This window comes from Epinephelus moara, chromosome 3 (assembly GCF_006386435.1).
Source record: "Epinephelus moara isolate mb chromosome 3, YSFRI_EMoa_1.0, whole genome shotgun sequence".
Classification (NCBI taxonomy): domain Eukaryota; kingdom Metazoa; phylum Chordata; class Actinopteri; order Perciformes; family Serranidae; genus Epinephelus; species Epinephelus moara.
Window position 1 is genome coordinate 23,210,193 of NC_065508.1, and position 18,978 is coordinate 23,229,170.

At 41.5% G+C, this 18,978-nt stretch overlaps 3 protein-coding genes across 4 annotated transcripts in view; 2 read left to right on the top strand and 1 right to left on the bottom strand.

Moving 5' to 3' along the window:
* Nucleotides 1-4,235, top strand: part of stt3a (STT3 oligosaccharyltransferase complex catalytic subunit A) — a 10,675-nt gene extending 6,440 nt beyond the window's left edge. For both annotated transcript variants that reach the window (XM_050038781.1, XM_050038789.1), the window contains exons 12-18: nucleotides 672-827; nucleotides 1,385-1,573; nucleotides 1,707-1,823; nucleotides 1,997-2,099; nucleotides 2,999-3,187; nucleotides 3,534-3,649; nucleotides 3,857-4,235. In XM_050038781.1, coding sequence (XP_049894738.1) covers nucleotides 672-827; nucleotides 1,385-1,573; nucleotides 1,707-1,823; nucleotides 1,997-2,099; nucleotides 2,999-3,187; nucleotides 3,534-3,649; nucleotides 3,857-3,895 — 909 coding nt within the window. In that variant the 3' untranslated portion in view covers nucleotides 3,896-4,235. The remainder of the gene's footprint in view (nucleotides 1-671; nucleotides 828-1,384; nucleotides 1,574-1,706; nucleotides 1,824-1,996; nucleotides 2,100-2,998; nucleotides 3,188-3,533; nucleotides 3,650-3,856) is intronic.
* On the bottom strand, nucleotides 4,046-7,716 carry si:ch211-266i6.3 (cytoskeleton-associated protein 2). Its single transcript, XM_050038809.1, has 7 exons — nucleotides 7,590-7,716; nucleotides 7,156-7,236; nucleotides 6,268-7,070; nucleotides 5,862-6,183; nucleotides 5,701-5,761; nucleotides 5,255-5,549; nucleotides 4,046-5,155 (listed from the first exon to the last, which is right to left on the bottom strand). Exons 2-7 carry the CDS (start codon nucleotides 7,198-7,200, stop codon nucleotides 4,891-4,893), a joined length of 1,791 nt encoding a protein of 596 aa, XP_049894766.1. The 5' UTR covers nucleotides 7,201-7,236; nucleotides 7,590-7,716; the 3' UTR covers nucleotides 4,046-4,890.
* A 2,199-nt stretch (nucleotides 7,717-9,915) lies between these two features.
* On the top strand, nucleotides 9,916-16,915 carry thap12a (THAP domain containing 12a). The gene is made up of 5 exons (XM_050038771.1): nucleotides 9,916-10,096; nucleotides 10,738-10,855; nucleotides 12,371-12,469; nucleotides 12,575-12,611; nucleotides 12,717-16,915. The coding sequence occupies exons 1-5, from the start codon at nucleotides 10,011-10,013 to the stop codon at nucleotides 14,519-14,521; spliced, it is 2,145 nt and encodes a 714-aa protein (XP_049894728.1). The 5' UTR covers nucleotides 9,916-10,010; the 3' UTR covers nucleotides 14,522-16,915.
* Nucleotides 16,916-18,978: the final 2,063 nt, after the last annotated feature.

Consider the following 18,978-nt stretch of genomic DNA (forward strand, 5'->3'; position numbering starts at 1 on the left):
CGGACGAGAAAAGGGGGAGCGCACATTTCCGGGAGGGCGTGTCCTTTTCAAAAATGCAAGAGGCGTTGCTTTGTTGCCGGCCGTTTTTGCCGGTGTGTTAAACACACTTTAGAAAGGAGTGTCCCCAGACTATCAGAAGCCAGTGATCTCTGATTGTCTGGTGGCGAGACTACTGCTGAGTCAGTTTGACATCCTGGATATATCCTTCAAACACAGACTGTGGACCCCTCTGTCTGCTTCTCTCTGGAATTTTCCACAAATATTGTAATATTTCTTCAGAGAGTGCAGTTAGTTACAGTGTGGGCTACGTGCTTACTCTGACAGCTTGTTAGACCATCACAAAGGGGCAGGGCTTAGCGAAAGGTCAATTGAGCATGGGAATGTCCATCATATACTTCCATCATAACACTCTAAACATCTATATACTCTAAACTTTAAAAGACTGAATAGGCATCTAACCAGGACAAAATGTTCAATACAGATTTATGACTAGACAAACTTGACACACAGAGTCGTGCTACATCTCCAATAAGGCTTCAGGTTCCCAGCTTTCAGATGATGCATACCACTTCTCTGTGGCATATACTGTTGACCTGTTATCTCCTCCTAAACATCCGCTGCCCCCCCTAATAGAGACAAAAATGTTGTTTGTTTGTTTGTTGCCTTTTCAGGTGCGTCTGATGTTGGTTCTGGCTCCAGTCATGTGCATCCTGTCAGGCATCGGTGTGTCCCAGGTGCTTACCACTTACATGAAGAACCTGGATGTCAGCCGGCCAGACAAGAAGAGCAAGAAGCAGCAGGACTCCACCTACCCCATCAAAAATGAGGTAGGAGGCCTGAGAGACAGGTTCAGACTGAATTATAGCCATGGCAGAGAACTAGAACTAGAAAGCCTTTATTGTCATTGCATAGTTGTGACTCTCTAGAGGGTGGTGCCATCTACAGTCTGTACCAGCAGGAGGCATGATAATGAAACACTATTGAGATGTCACTACTTAGCTAGACCTAAATACACTCCTGCCAGTACTAGTACTAGTACTATAATGTTACATATAGTGTGTCAGTCACAGGAGCTACTTTTCTGTAGATCATGTACTTTTATTCTGATACTTTAAGTAAATTATGTTGAGATTACTTCTGTACTTTTAGAATTTTAAATACAGGACTTTTTTACATTGTGACATTGGTGCATTTATTAAAGTTCTCGCTTGTGCAGATGTGTATTCTCTATCTAATAAAATGCCATTACATTCTTCAGGGAAGGATACTAATGTTTTTTTTCCAAAGCATCTTTTGTTTTAGTTGTCAAAATAAAAGCACATTAATGGCCCCAAGGACAGAAAGGTAAAACCTGACAACTTCCTGTGTTGCACATTCTTACCAGGTTGCCAGTGGGATGATTCTGGTCATGGCCTTCTTCCTCATTACATACACCTTCCACTCTACCTGGGTGACCAGCGAAGCCTACTCCTCTCCCTCAATTGTCTTGTCAGCCCGTGGAGGTGACGGCAGCCGCATCATCTTCGATGACTTCAGAGAGGCGTACTACTGGCTCCGCCACAACACTCCTGAGGTCAGTCATAAGAAGAAATAAAAAATACTTAAATCAGTTGAGAGCTCTTAATAGGCTTATTGATTGTTGTTGTGAGTCACGCACCATCGTAGGGCTTCCTTTCAATGATTCGAGTTTTATTTTGTCTTTGCAGGATGCCAAAGTCATGTCGTGGTGGGATTATGGCTATCAGATAACTGCAATGGCTAATCGAACAATTCTAGTGGACAACAACACGTGGAACAACACGCACATCTCCAGAGTTGGACAGGTGAGCTGGTTAAGCGTTAGGGATGCACAATGTTGGATTTTTTGCCGATATGCTGATATGTAACAATATGTAACAACCAATACCGATGACATGCCGATATTATCGTGCATCCCTTTTCAGGATAATTGTGTTTCTAAAGTGCTGCTGTGTTGACTGGGCTGTTTGTTCCGTAGGCCATGGCATCCACAGAAGAGAGGGCCTATGAGATTATGAGGGAGCTGGATGTCAGTTATGTCCTGGTCATCTTCGGAGGACTGACGGGCTACTCTTCAGACGGTACGTCCCAAGTATCAGTAGCTCTGTCAGTGCAGTACTCGCAACACTGTGGCTTTTAAAGCAGCTTGACATAAAAATGCACATCGACAGACACATTGGTACTTTAGGTGTAAGTTTTATGGAGCTGGATTTAATAGAGCTTTGGTTTGATGGTCTGTTTGCAAAGTTGAACTGCACAGTTAATAGAGTACTAATCTTGATCACATTTGAAATGATAGAGTGCGCTATTGACCTTTAAAACACGTGCTCTGCTCATAAACTCGGCTGCATATCAAGTCAGGCACTTCCTAGAGTAACAGCTAGCCTCCTTTTTTGGGGAGCTACCATGCTGCAGCACATGAACCCTGCAGTGACAGCCTGTGAAAAACATCCCTGAATGTTGCAGCTGCAGTCCAGAGTGGAAGAATAATATACAACAGAGGGCAGACGGATAAAATGCAAAACAAATGTCCGGAGCAGAAAAGGAAGAGCTAGTCCCCTCAAACGGATCATCATCTGTTAATGTTAAGCGACAATAAATCATGTGCAGAGGGTGCATGGGACTTGTTAGCGCTGCAAAGCAACACAGCTAACATGTTCAGCCATCTAAAAACATTACCTCGCTGAATTCTGTCCTTATCCAGCACCAACTCTGACATCTATATCAGCGACACTGTACAGGGTATCACCTCATCCATCCAGCTTTTAAATAGACTGAAACAACAAATGCAGTCACATTCCATCTGGCCAAAGATATGCGTCTAATACATCTAAAACAGCATTTTCATTTGCTTGCATTCTGTAATGGCATATTTATTCTCATTTTCATGTTTGTCATTGAATGTCACAGCAAAGTGAAGCAAAAAATCTTTTAAAGGGCATTTTACCACCTCTCTAACTGGTCTTTCTGTCTCCCTCAGACATCAACAAGTTTCTGTGGATGGTCCGTATTGGCGGAAGCACGGACACGGGCAAACACATCAAGGAGCACGACTACTACACTCCCACCGGAGAGTTCAGAGTGGACCGCGAGGGCTCCCCTGTACTGCTCAACTGCCTCATGTACAAGATGTGCTACTACCGCTTCGGCCAGGTCTACACAGAGGCCAGTGAGTAACTCTGCAGCCTAGTGTGATCTGTTTTTCATCATGCACCTTTACCTTGCTATCAGATGCAGATTGTGAATATAAGCGTTTTTGAAAGGACTGTTTAGTTTAGGATGATTAATGGTGTAGCGCTTTCATTTAAATGATACTTTTAAAGCTGTTGGCAAAAGCCATGGAGCCAGACTGTGAAGATGGATGCCCAGTGCAAAAAAGACAACTGCACTGTCATGAGACAAGATATAAATAAGTAATGCAGGAGTAATGCATAAATATTCATGCTTGTCCTCATTATTAATATGAAACAAGTCTTGTACTGTCGTTCTGATGGACTCACTGACCCTTTTTGCAGAGCGCCCACCTGGTTATGACAGAGTGAGGAATGCTGAGATTGGGAACAAAGACTTTGAGCTGGATGTGCTGGAGGAGGCCTACACAACAGAGCACTGGCTGGTTAGGATATACAAGGTAAAGCCACTAACGTTTCCTCCTTACCCTGTGTTTTGACACAGCATCATCACATTTGGGAATCCCAAATTGGTTTGCTGGTCAAGTTTAGATCTGACACCATCTCTCTCTGGAGACATTTAGGAAATCACAAAGTTATGCAGCTTATTCTTTTGTGTGAATCAAAGTTGACCTTTCTAACCAAGTCTTTTTTGTTCCGTATTTCAGGTCAAAGATCTGGACAACCGGGGACTTTCGAGGACATAAAATCTTCAGATGGCGGTGGAAACAGCCTTTTAGCACACAGCACTGAACGCCTTCCCCTGTGGTCTGCAGATGAGTGGGAAAAGAGTACTTTTTATACTTTTTGTTTGGTGGAAGAAAATTGCATCAAAGAGATTTTTTTTTTGTGGATGATTTTCTTTTTTCTTTTTTTTATTTTGTCATAATGAAATGTCTCATCTGGGATCAGAGGGAGCTGGTGTGAAAACGTCCAGTCTGATGTCAGGAGGCGCGATTTGCCATGAAGAGTTAAAAGAAAGCAGTGTTCATTCAAGAGCGCTTTGGGTTTTTACTATGTGGTCAATTAAAGTGGGATTAAACGTGAGTTAATAGTGGTTTGTCTTTTATTTCCCTCTTGCACAGCTTCACAAAATAAATTGAGATAATTGATGTGGGAACTTTATGACGATCTAAACCAGGGGAAGGCAACATGCAGCCTCATGCTCCTCCTTAGCCTCTCTCCAGTAGCTCCCTGTGTAGCCTATACACCAAATTAAATAACATTTCGTCAACAAAAATGTGTGTCATACAACTATGGCCCAGCACAGGGTTATTAAATTACAAATTCAATTGGGCTGGATCTTAAAACCAGAAAATGTTGATAGGCCAGACATTTTCAGCCGTGAGCAGCCTACCTCTTTAACTTTTAGTAATGACAAATTTGAAACAAATGCAAATTAATGTAGTAAAAGTAGCAAAGTTGTAGTCAGCAATGTAGTCTGTATGATACAGATGCATTCAAGTCTCAAATTAAAGCATAAGGCAAAATTATTTTATTGTAGTGCGTTTGGCAATACATGTCAACTTAATATGAACAGTGTTAAGGGAAAGTCCCTCCCAGTACAATAAAACAACAGTAAAAGTCTTCATTCAGACACATTCAGATTAATAAAAACCATTTAAGAGTATCAGTATAAAGTGTCCATTAGTTCCAGTCCCATACATGTAGGATTTTTTTTTAAACACATTTACAGAGCTCCTCACTGGCTGGGCTGGTCTGGCAAATCTTCCAGAAGTGCCTCATTTTTCCTGTAGATGTAGGCGTTCGCGTCGTCGTCCAGCTTCACCAGCTCGGCCAGTGACGACACACAGGGATCATGATCGACCAGCATCGCGGGCAGGCGGGAGGATTTGCGATGGATGCGGCTGGAGCGGCGCACCGGGGTCAGAAACTTCAGGTCTTTGATGTTGCTCTTTTTCCGGGATGTGCTTGTGCTGACCTCATCTTCGATCGTCTTCTTCACACTGTTTGAAGGGGAAAAAAACCACAATATTACAAGTGTCAAAAAAAGTACTTAATTGTAAATTAATTCAAGGTTAAAGAAAAAAAAAATATGGACTCACCTCTGCAGGTATGGAGTAGTCTTCACACTGTACTTTATTACTGAAGCATTCTCCATCTGTGGCGTGGTCTTCATTACACCCTCATCATCATCACTTTCCACCTCCTCATCATCATCATCATCTGTCTCCACATTGTCAACACTTTCTTCTTCTTCATCCTTCACTTGCTCAACCTTTGGCTGCTCGCTAACATCCTCAGGCACTTCCTTCTTCAGCTCCTCTTCTTCACATTCATCCTTCGGTTTGTTGTCCTCCATTTCAACATCACTGCACACATCTGTCGCCTGGGAAAGTTCTAATGGAAATAAAGAGGGTGTTGGTGTGAGATGTGTCATTACAGTGCATTAAACGACTGCAGTTATATTGTCTATTATTCATGTTTAAGCCAGAGATGCCAGTTATCTGAGTAGATGAATACCAAAGTCGACAGCCACTAGTGAACTTACCATCATCACATCTAGAGGGTGTTGCCATGGCCTCTAAAGCATCACACAGGTTCACGACGATCTGTCACAATGAAACAAATAAACACGGTTTATCAGTGCAGAAGGCAAGATTTTTGATGCAGCGAAAACAAAATTACTAGAAACGGTGCCTGCTTCCTTACATCATCCACACTGTCCTGTGGCTCAACAAGCGGATCTGCATCAGAGTTTTCCAGCAGGTCCAGAGTGGTGTTCATGATCCCTGGAGTTTGGCTGCATGTTGGTAACTCTGCACAGTAAACGGTGACAGAGTCTGGCATGTGTGCTTCCAGTCTGGGTTCAGGTTCAGGGTTGCGCTGTGTAGGCGGCTGCGGCTCAACACAAGGCTGTGGTTTGAGATCAGCTTCAGGTTTTGCAGAGGCTTTGGTTTTAGCGGGTTCTGTTGTCATGGCTGGTCTCTTGAAAGTTTTGCCCTTGGAGGCCATCCACTCGGCCAGTTTCGCTCTGCAGAGGGAACACAAAAACATTTTTTAAGCATTTCTGACGTACAGTAACACCAAGGCAAATGTGTGAAGGAAAAAGTCTCACCTTCTTTCCTCTGCAGTCTCCACTGTATATCTGTACTGACTGCTGGCACTTGAGACAGGTTTGTTGACCTTTTCTGTCGCAGTAGTCTTTGGCTTTGAGTCTTGAGTCCCACTTCTCTTGGTGGGATCCACTTTAGCGTTTCTGGAGCTGGTACTGGCTAGTGTTGCTGGGACGGTTCTGGCAGGAGGGCGAGCAGAGTAGAACCTAGCAGGAGGGCGGCTGGTGACAGTAGGCTTGGACACCTGCGCAGATCTATCCGACACTGACTTGGACCTTGTCGGCACAGGTTTTTGTGCGACATGCCTGGGAAGGTCAGCGACAGATTTGGACCTGCGTTTGGTTGCATTTCCAACCCTTGGGCGCTCTGTTTTAGCTGCTGCAGGCTTGGGATCTGCCAAGGCAGTGGTGCTAGCTGACTTCCAAATTGACCCAATTTTTGACTGGACAATCTTGCCTTTGTACATGCCGAGAGCTGATTTTGATGATGGCACAGGGGCTGGGGGCTTTGGAGCTTCAGCAACTATTTTTTTGTGCCTCACAGCCTGTTCGGTGAGGAAGGCTCGGCTGTGTGTTTGTTGTTGTTTGACATTAGCAGCAGCAGTGGCTCCCTTTCCATCTTTCTGCACAGTCTTTTTCAGAACCTCAACAGACGCTGACTTTGTGTCTGCCTTGGCTTTAAGGGGGCCGTTTACTGCCAAGATTTCCTCTTTCTTGTTTGTCAGTTGGAAGGGAGTAACAGACGGTTTGTCTCTTCTGATTAAAGACTTGCTTCCATGAACAGGCTGAGCATTTTCCTTGTTTCCCTAAAACAAGAAGAGCATTATGTAGGTGGAGCGTGGGCTAAAACAATGAATGTAGTTCACATGATATTCAGTGATGGTAACTTACTTTCTTATAGGTGTGGTTTCGTCTTGAAACGGCGACGTTTTCCATGGTGAAGCCTCGACCACGTCAGAGTAATGGGTATTTCTGGAACAAAGTAATTACGTTAGGTTGTAACGTTAGTAGCTAACCTGGGTCATTAGCGTTAGCTTGCATCATCTAGCATGCTGGGGGTAAACTGTCAAAACTTTGTGACAACATTTCACTAAGTATTAGCAGTTTTCATGCGTTTTTCCTTTTACATTTTGAGAGAACGTCATATACTCTTTATCTAGTTTCGTGTGAACTTTGTACACACAACTTAACGTTAGCTTACATGACGATAAACGCGATAAAACGTTAATGTCAGCGGGACGTTAGCCGTTAGCAAAATGTCAGCTAGTGTGCTGGCTTTGTCTTTATCTTTATTTAATCAAAGTTAAAAATAAAAGTTAACTCACCCTGCTGTGGTCCTTTGTTGTGAGTTACAACAGGAGGAGAAAGCACAACTCCAGAGCAGTTTACGCCGTTTGCCTCTCTGCGGAAAAATATTCGATTTGACTTGGCGCTGCTGCGCTGCAATTGGTTACTGTAGTATCGTGAGAGAACGAAATCAACCAATAGGATGCCTCGAATCTGAAAACGAGAACTGGAGAAGACGACGTCATTTCTTTCATGTCACAAGTTTTCATGCCTTCTTGTTTGAATGTTTGAAACCAAATAGGATTCCTCTGATACCGGTCCATGCAAACAGTTTCTACACACACGCCCCATGCATGACGGCCCTGACAGCTTCTGTGAGTGGAAAACAAACCACAAATCATCATCAGGGACAACAAAACAAAAACAAGTATTTTCAGGAAACAGTGCATATTTACATCATGTTGCTATAATGTAAATAGAGTGTAGAAATGAACTACACTCACTGTTTTATAAGGTCAGCACAAGGAATATATAATAATAATAATATATTACATAATATTTTTCTGCACAAGTAGGCAAATGCAATTGCATGTTTTAATACTACTACTACTATTATTATTAATAATAATAATAATAATACAAAGAAAAGCGTGTGTGTCATTTTTTTTTAAATAAAACTTTACTGATCAAATTGTATGTCACTCATTTTGACAGTAAGAATAACCACAGTGCAAAATTAAAAAAAAAAAACATGCCTGGGGGGTTAAGAGCATAATAAAAAAAGACAAAAGAAAGAAACTAAAGGCACATATAAGGCCCATCTACTATGATATTATAGCCCAGTGGCTCCCAACTGGTCCAGCCACAGGGTCCAAATTTCTCCTTAGTCATTAGTTTGAGGTCCCACAGATTAATGCATGCAGCATCATGCTTGCATTTGGCCATGTTGTCGAGCTAGTTTTCTGTCTCTGTCATGTAGCTGTTGGTTAGTCACTCACTCTACAGCAGAAAATGGCACTTCAAAATTTGACTGTACAAATAAAGTTTGCGAGGCAGAATGGGCCCACGACTCACTTTTGGACCGCGACCCATTAGTTGGGAACCACTGGTGTAGATGGTTTAAGAATCCCGACAGATATGCAGTCAGCACTTTTTATCCATATATATGGATAAAAAGTGCTGACTGCATATCTGCATATATATATATATATATATACTGTATACACATTTTATATTTCTTAATCTTTAATTTTCTTCTACTCAAGCAACATTGTCACCCTCTTTTTTTCTGTCTGTGCTTTGAGCTGCTGTGACATGTGAATTTCCTAAGTGTGGGATTAATAAAATTTTATCTTATCTTATCTTAGCACACAACTCATAGATGAAAAACAAGTGTCTCTTGTATCCAGTGTTGAGGAGCAACTATTTAGACGGCATGTAACTAGTTGCAGTAATTAAATTACATAATAAATGTAGCTATAATCAGTTACAATCACTGAGAAAACATGTATAATTAAATACAGTTACTAATCAAAATGTTGGTGATTACAAAAGGGTTACATTCAACTATAATTTGTACAGTGAAATGTTAAGTAGAGTATAACATTCATTCACCATGAAGGAATGTCTTCTTTTGGCATAGCCTTTTTCCAGACATTTCTCAGCTTTATTGCCCAGTTTAAACAGTTGTCTGAAAAGTAATCAAATGTAATAACTTGCATTACTTTAATGAGGTAATTAATAGTTACATTACCTAGTACATTTTAACAGGGTAACTTCTGATCTGTAACCTATTACATTTCAAAACATTTCCAACACTGCTTGTATCCAGATGAGATCACATCACCTTATTCATCACATGCCATATACAGTTTATTATGGCCTTTGGTTTGTAAAGTTACACTTCTGAGGATACATTTTTGTAGGAATAAACAATAGACTTATTATAAATGTCTTTTCTTAAAATTTGTAGTCACAGGTAAGTGTATCATTATTTATGAACTGAGGTTAACTTCAAGAACTGAAATATGTCATGGCATGTTTCCAACCATTGGGCTTTGAAAAGACTGCAAAGGATTATGGGAAAGAAGCGAAGCGCGCGCTTTGATGCACGTTGTTAAACACATCACGTTTCACAAAACTGCGAATGCAAGCGAATTAACCTTCAAAATAAAATCTAAATCACAATCTAAAACAAGAAGCATGCACGATATCGTTTGTCGGTGGCCTTTGGAAACAAGTGTTTTCGCTTATAAAAAATAAAACATACAGTACACATACAGAAAGAGATATATGTTAGCTACTCAAACACGATGTATTTTTATTTTGAAAGCGAACACCGGAAGTTACCCTGGTGTTGACCGTTACTTGACAGCTAACAAGCGTTAGCAACACAGCTGGCTATCCTCAAAAGGATTTCACCGCGGAAAACGAGTATATGATACAAAAATAAAATTATAATGCAGAATCACTGCGCTGTTCCGAACTGTGCGAGTGGCAAATCCGGCCCGCAGCCACTCTTCAGGTTTCCGCAAGATCCAGAAAGGTAACTAATGCTAATACAGATGCTAAAGCAAACAGGAAGCTCTCGAGCTACCCCGAGCAGACAAGCTAGCTCCAGGGTCCTGTAACTTTGAATACTGCGTGCGAAATTAGTTTCACCTGTGCTTTCTCTGCTACGACAAGTCAAGACATGCCGTTAATGTTATTCCCAGTGCAAAGTATTGGTGTATTGTCTTCTTCACGTGCTAACGTTACTTTGCTGCTTTAGTGACTTCACGTGTTGATGTATGTACCTAGCACCATGAACACCTGTATCCATTCAACCGTTGCGTAGCCACTGCATCTTCAGAAACATGCATTTGTGAATCAAACGAGGGTCACTTAATTGCTAATCCATTTGAACTACTGTGCTGCATTACAAATTGTTTAACAGTCAGCAGGAGGTGTGTTTTATAACAGATCATGCTATTTATACACCATTGCCCCACTAAGCCACAACATAGACAGGTGTCACCAGCCACTCATTTATAAGATTGATTAATACACTTTTCTTTTTTGTATGTATTGTTTATCACCATATTCTCAGACAGTGTAACTAGTAATTAAAGATTGGAAAAACCTCCAACTCATAACTTCTATTGACTTTAAAACTTGTTCTCATTTTGGTGTACCATCTCCTTTCAGGTCCAAGAAGTGGGTTGAAAAATGCCAGAGGCCAGAGCTCATAGACAAATCACCAGACCAGTTGTACAGATACTACCGAGTGTGTGGAAAACATTTTGAAACAGCATCGGTTGATAGTGTAAGTAATGTTTTTAAAGTACATAATGTAGTACCACATTGCAGACGGCAATGTGACCCTAGACCAAGGGTTGGCAACTTTTACTTTCAAAAGAGCCATATTTGGCCAATTTGAGCCTCTTAATAAAAGTAACACAGCCTTTCAAATCGAATTTAGCCAATCAACATTACTAATAGAGCTAAGTGAGCATTTGTTAATTTGTTTTAGCAAAAGGTGGCTATTGTGCAGTGGGCTATGTTTGATTATTTGGTACTTAAACCTTGCAGCGTTGCAGATGAAAGCAAACAAACTTGTCTACACACTATTTAATTCTCTATTTTCTCCTGAGGCTTTTCCCTTATTAGATTTGGAATCCACAGCTAGCCTAACTAGGAAGATTCAAGACTACTGTAGGCATCACTAGTGATGTTTTTAGAGGAAGAGCTGACAGGCCACAGACGTATGACGCACACTTTAGTCGATGAAATGTTAAAACATTTTTTTAAATTGGTGTGTAGACTACGCATTTTTACAGTTGAAGAATGTAAGAATCACTTTAGGCCTACAGCAATCAATTAATTAAACTGTAAAAAAAAAAAAAAATTACTGTGATTTTATGGCGTGTTCCAGGCAACCCGTAACCCGAGTTTTTACAAACTTCTACCTGTGAAAGTGCACCGGAAGGGCAGTCAAACCCGTAACTTACTACTTGTGAACTCGTACCAGATCGATGTTCTCCTAGTTATGCTCTCTGATGTCACACAGCCCTCTAAACAACAACTGCAGCCCCCATGGAGTATTATAGCAAGGCATTGCTCTAAAGTTAATGTTTAGTCTGCTAATGTTAATGCATTATTGGCAGCCGCTCTAACAGCTAGTTTCCAATGCAAGAATAAATCAATACAAAATACGTTTCCAAACACACAGATAACATAACGTAAGTATAATAGCATCTGTGACCTTATGGACCGTTTCTCCTCCTCCGTTTCGCTCAAGGGCAAGGAAATGGCACCTTTGCCGATAGAAGTGATCGTAAACAAACAAACCCCGCACGGTCCACCATGTTGGTTTGACAGTTTGGCATGACTTGCCTGGAACGCTATGAAGTCTTGAGTCGTGACTTGAAGTGGTGACTTACAGACTCAGAGACTTGCCTGGAATGCAGCATTATTTCCATATGATTTTCGGTCAAAGCCACTGGGGGCCACTGGAGAGGGGCTAAAGATCCGCATGTGGCTCTGGTGCCTCAGTTTGCCCCTGCCCTTGACTTTGCAGTGCTTTTTTGCCAATCTTCAAGTAAAATGTGAAAAGGGCTTAACCCAGCCCTGCATATTATTTCACAGATTATTTAGTTAATACAATATATTGTGTAGTGCTAAGTGAATATGTAGATAAATAAGGTTTTGAGATAAGTTCAACATAAGAAATAGTTTTTATTCAGTCTTTCTATTTACTGTCTTCATATTATATATCTTTATACTGTCCTTAGTCTTTATATTTACTATTTTGAACTTTTCTGGCTTGTCTTTGTTTCAGGACGCTCAGAGTACAGTACTGAAGGATGATGCAGTGCCAACTATCTTCGATGTAACAGGTCAACCTCAAAACGGGCAAGTGAAGCGCAGCAAAGAGACGGTGGGTAAAAGAAATCTTCATTCATGAAAATGGGGAAAATATTTTCTATAATTTGATTAATGTAGTTTTTATGTAAACGCCTTTTTACTTTGACAATTTTTGTAGACCAAAGAGGATGAAACGAGCAGTAAGGGGAGAAAAAGTAGGTCAAAATATCAACACACGCATTTATTACTCGAAAAGGAAAGTAATGACTCCCACATTAATCACTTGATAAACGTGCAACTGTTTCTCTGTTCCTTTTTAGAAATCAAAAAGACAGCTAAAGAAGATGTCAAGACACTCCCCCAGGAGGAGGAAGACAAAGAGTATCTTAAGTCATTATTTGAAGTTGTTGTACTGCTGGGAGAGCAAAACATTCCTCTGACAGGGCCTGGTGATAATAAACAGGATGGCCTTGTGTCGAGCAACTTTCAGTCTCTGTTAGAATATCGCATGAATTGTGGAGATGAAGCCCTTAAGAAGAGGTACGATGTGAATCAGGTGTGCTGCTCATCAGCTCAGCTGAATCAGTTGATCGAGGTGTGCGAGAGATACATCCGCAGTAAGGTGTTGGAGGAAGTTAAACAAAATGGCTGTTTCTCATTACTTACTGATGATTTGGTGAAGATCTCAGGAGAATGGTACCTCCCCGTGTTTCTCCGTTATGTGGACCAGTCTAACTACCAGCGGGAGAGGTTTGTTGGATTCTTATCCTTTGAAGGAGACAGAGCTGACTTTGCAGAGAAAATGCTGTCTGAAATGACTGAAAAATGGGGCTTGGATATGGAACAGTGTAGAGGTCAAGCCCACTCCTGCTCTGGGACACATTTTAGTAAAATGAAAACATTTGCTGCCAAACTGATGGAGAGGTACCCGATGGCGGTGCTGATGCTAAGATCTACTCATGCGTTGAACCTCTCACTGGCAAATGGTATGGCGTTGTCAGGGGTTCAGCTTGTTTTGTCTACCTTTAAGAAGATTGAGTCATTCTTCAGTCAGTCCCCTTTGCTGCAGTTGGAGTTGGAGCACGCCATTTCGATTTTCTATGCGGACAGAGAGGAGAAGGCCAAGGAACTGAAGGAGATTTGTGGAACCAGCTGGACCAGACGGCAAGATGCGTTTGAGGTGGCAGTGGAAATCCTAGAGGCGTTGCTGCTCTGTGTGGACAGTGTTCATGACAACGAGGACATGAGGTGGAACGACCAAGTCACACACACTGCCTTAGAGATTTCAAAAGCACTGGCTGATTTTGAGTTTGTCATGGCGCTGGTGGTGCTGAAAAACGCTCTGACACTTACACAAGCATTTGGGAAGAACCTGCAAGGGACGGGAGCAGATGCCCACTTTGCTGCAGCCAGTTCAAAAGCTGTGTTGCACTCTCTGAAGGAGGTGTCTGACAACATTGATGTGTATCATGAGTTCTGGAATGATGAGGCCGTTAATCTAGCTGCTGCGATGGAGATCCCAGTAAAGATTCCTCGGTCATTCTTGAGAAAGTACCAGTCAGAATGTCGAGCCATTCGGCCAGAAATTCACTACAAGGATCACCTGTCTGTTCCAGTGGTGCAGCACATAATCAATGAAGTGAATGAACTCTTCTGTGAGGACCACCTGAAGGCTCTGAGATGTCTGTCGCTGCTCCCTGCCGTCATAGAGCCGCATAAGTCAACAGAACCTGAGGAAGAGAGCATACAAGTGTTTAAAAATGACATCCCCAATGCAGGAACCCTCTCCGCTGAGCTGCACTGTTGGTGGGTTAAATGGAGCAAAAGAGGCAAAGGGGAGAGTCTGCCCTCCAGTCTCCACGAAACACTGCAGCTGGCTGACGTGAAGTTCTTCCCAAACATGCTCGCAGTTCTTAGACGGATCGGCATCCTGCCTACCTTGGCTCTGGAAGACAGCTGTGATGTGGCGTACAAGCGCTTCCAGATGTACATGGAGAACACACCTGACAAATTCAAATCAAAAAGTCTCGCTCTTTTGAACATGAACGCTGATGTTGGGTATGACCTGGATTCAGTGGTTGAGCTCTACATGAAGACATACCCTGACAGGGAGGATGTGTCTTAAGTCGGTTGTAATGTGGTAGTTAAGCCTGTAGACAGATTATCCACAGCTTTGATAAAGGGTAAGTACCGGTATGGTATTTTTCAGCTTGGACCCTATTTTCCCATGTTTTTGTGTTGAAGTGAGTAATGGCATCAACAATTTTTAAAATCAGTCTAGTGTAACTTGAGACAGCTGCAGATGTCAACAGTGAAACAGGCTGCAGTGTAACCACTCCGGGCAGGTTCGCATCGTCAGTTTAAGTCCAATAAAAGTGCTTGTATTTGCCACTGACGGGCTCTGATTGTTATTCCAAGTGTCTGACAATTTATGGGAAAAAATATCCATCCGGCTCCTTTGTGCCGAAAGGGGTCAGTTGAGGTGGTTCGGGCATCTGATCAGGATGCCTCCTGGGCGTTTCAGGCATATCCCACTGGTAGGAGGTCCCGGGGCAGACCCAGAACACGCTGGAGGAATTACATACCTCATCTGGCCTGGGAACACCTTGAGGTACCCCCCAGAGCAGCTGGAAAGCGTTGCTGGGAAGAGGGACATCTGGGGCGCTTTGCTCGACATGCTGCCCCCACGACCTGGCTCTGGATAAGCGAATGAAAGTGGAAGGATGGATTGAAGATTCGAACTAGGGGTGTAAATGATCACAATACAATATTATATCGATTCTTTAAACAACAATATGGTATATGCCGATATCCCAAGGTCTGCCACAATATGATTTCAATTCAGGAGTCGCGATCAGTATGAGGTGATATCAGTAAATATCCTCATTGTCTTTTTCTTGGCTGCTTACCATTCTCTGCGTGGTGCTAGGCCACTAGCACTGTGAAATGTTTAAGAACAAGGTGTCCATGGATGGAAATGGTGACAGAAGTACCATGGGAATTTCAAAATAAAGGTGTATCTTAAAGATGATGATATGAATCGATGTTTTCATTATGTATTGATCATTGATCATCGTTGCACTACTAGTGGGAACATGCCCTGAGTGGTTACGTAGCAGCCTGTTTTGTCACTGCCACTTGCAGAGCTCTTGCTCAGTACTGGATCAAAAAATCGTTGCTCCCATTAGCCACCCAGACTCAGAAACACAGGAAAACATGGTCCACGTTGAAAAATACCAAACTTACCCTTTAATGAATCGGACATCTTTTGTTTTGTTGTTGGCCTTTTGTTGTTACTTTCTATCCATCATACTGAAGTACCATCTTTTATAGCCTGTTTATGTTTTTGTGATAAAATGTAGATAAATGTAAATAGAAGATACTGGTCTGCAGTGTCATCAAGTCAGTGATAAACACCAGACGTGTTTCAATTTCGTTTTTGCTATACTTGTTCTCCATGCTGTTGTCATGTTATATTTTGGGAGCCAGTATTGGCCACTCTGTTACCACCTGTAAACTACTCTGCTTGAATGTGAGTCCTGATTCCTGATATCCAATGATGATGATGTCCATTCCTCGAGTCCTTTGTTGGAATAAGTTGCAAATCGTTCATGTTTTAAGAGTGGTAGTTAATTCTCATGTAAGCCTTGTTGAAGTATTTTTGCTGTGTCACCCACTGATCTGTTGACACATAAGTGGATAAAGAGGATCAGCCGGAAATTCTTCTAATGGGTTTAATAGCCATTTATGGTCATTCTTAATTTTTTCTTTTTTCTTCATGTTTTCCAAGTCTGTTACAAACAAATCTTAAAATAGCAACGCAGAAACTGAACCAGAATAGTAGTGAGGTAATTTAGATTATTACATTTTTGTCTTCTGTCCAAACTAAAACAGATTTTTCCTTTCAAGACATATTCAGAATTGGGACTGGTGCAAGGTGGTAATGACAGCCAATAAGTACAACCTGGTTTGTGCCTAAAATGTGTAGGAATGTGTCCTGACTATTAATCAAGTTTAGACTTCATAGTGAGTTGTTGTGTTAAGGACAAAGTAGCATGAGGTTCAGCGTCCTGTGAATAAGGCCACAATTCTATCCATCTTGCACTTTGGCTAGTGTGTCTGAGAATGGAGTGGATGCTTGTGACCAAACAGCTGAGTCACTGTCTGCTCTGAGACTCATGTTTCCACTTTTAGTGTTTGGTGTTAATGAAATCTGAAATGACTGAAAACTAAAACTATTTAGACTGAAGACACGATTTTCTACGGAGGACAAAAAGGTAAAAAAGAGATGCTTTTTTGATTAAAAAATGCCAAATAAATTCCTTTAACTGTCATGATCTATTGTTTTTCATACATTTAATGACACGTGTCGAAAGGGACATCATTACAACCTCTCATCGGCAGCTATAAAATATGTATGAATGACAAAATATGCGTAGATTGCTCAGGTTTTAGAAAAGTATGTTTTTATGACTTGGATGCATTTGTTTTCTTGTGTATAATAAAGCTATAAAATGATTCAGCTGCTTCATCTCTTGCTTGAGTTAGACCCTTTTCACTGAAGACATTTTATACTACCACTGCTGTGATTAATCACCCTGTGCTCCAGTTCCTGGACCCTGACTGAGCAAGACTGGTTTAGGTCTTGTGTGTTTTTCACTTGCCATTGTAAGAAGGAAAGGACACTGACAGAAGGAGGACTGATACTAGGAAATAATGAATTTTTATATCAGAAAATTATATTTTAAAAAAAGGGACAAATTTAATAAGTGAGTAATTACTCTGTAGGGTCCAGTGAGTGTACTCGTTCTTTTCTGCCAAGACACGTTAACAGAAATAATTAAATGGATGATCAGAGAGATTTAAATGGTCTACTGAGACATAGATAGGGTGTGTTTAGCATTCAGGGTCTATGGGGTGCAACAGTAACAATAAAATTAACACAATTTACTTAAGTGTAAAGAACGGGAAGCTGAAAATCCAAATCAGAGTATCAAGACAAAACGAGCAGTGCTGAAACTGAGAGCTGTATGAGCTATGTCAAAAGTTTCTGTGTCGTGCTTGTGTAAAGACAAGTGTGATATAATCAATGAATACTAATCAAGATTCTAAACTCAACAAAAGTTGCCGTGCATAGCACTTCTATGAAATCACAAAGTTACTGTGGGTTTTTTTTGCAAAGATTTGTTTTTATTAACAGAAGCTCAAATTACAGTGCAGGAGCAGTTCCAGAAATGCCTTTGCGGTTGGTTACATCCAAAGAAGTTATTGTGTTTCTTAAGCAGTCAAAACAACAAGAGCATGCCCATTAATATATAGCCTATTAAAAAAACTAAATTGAAAAATGTTATAGCAAAAAATAGCTTGAACGGCATATATGTTGATGTGTAGCCTACATAAACATACACACATAAAAGTCAGTGGCAAAGATTTCCTTTATCTGTCTGTGCTTCGCTGTCACAAGGACAGATAAAGGAAATGTTGCCTGTCCAAAGCAATAACTCTGTACACCACCTCACCTCTCTCTAACAGAGAGCTGTCAGCTTTATGGTTTTCTGTCCCAACTCCACCGTGTTTTTGCCCTTCAATAACCTTGCACATGGAAATTTTGCACATCTTGTTCCCCTGATCTACTGGGATTTTCACATACAACCATCTCTAGAGTTCACAGATGATGGTCCGAAAAAAAGACAATATCCAATGAGCCAAAATGTTTTGTTGATGCCAGAGGTCAGAGGAGAATGGTCAGACTGGTTCAAGATGATAGAAAGGCAACAGTAACTCAAATAACCACTGGTTATAACCAAGGTCTGCAGAAGACCATCTCTGAACCAACAACACGTCCAACCTTGAAGCAGATGGGCTACAGCAGCAGAAGACCACACCAGGTGCCACTCCTGTCAGCTAACAACAGGAAACTGAGGCTACAGTTCACACAGGCTCACCAAAACTGGACAATAGAAGATTGGAAAAACGTTGCCTGGTCTGATGAGTCTGGATTTCTGCTGCCACATTCAGATGGTAGGGTCAGAATTTGGTGTAAACAACATGAAAGCATGGATCCATCCTGCCTTGTATCAACGGTTCAGGCTGGTGGTGGTGGTGTAATGGTGTGGGGGATATTTTCTTGGCACACTTTGGGCCCCTTAGTACCAACTGAGCATGGTTTAAACACCACAGCCTACCTGAGTATTGTTGCTGACCGTGTCCATCCCTTTATGACCACAGTGTACCCATCTTCTGATGGCTACTTCCAGCAGGATAACGCACCATGTCACAAAGCTCAAATCATCTCAATCTGGTTTCTTGAACATGACAATGAGTTCACTGTACTCCAATGGCCTCCACAGTCACCAGATCTCAGTCCAATAGAGCACCTTTGGGATGTGGTGGAACGGGAGATTCTCATCATGGATGTGCAGCTGAAAAAGTGATGCTCCTTGTTCAATCTATGCCATGAAGAATTAAGGCTAGTTATAAAGGCAAAAGGGGTCCAACCTGGTACTAAAAAGGTGTACCTAATAAAGTAGCTGGTGAGTGTATTTATCTTTTTTCTATTTGTTGTTGCATTTTTCTGTCAAG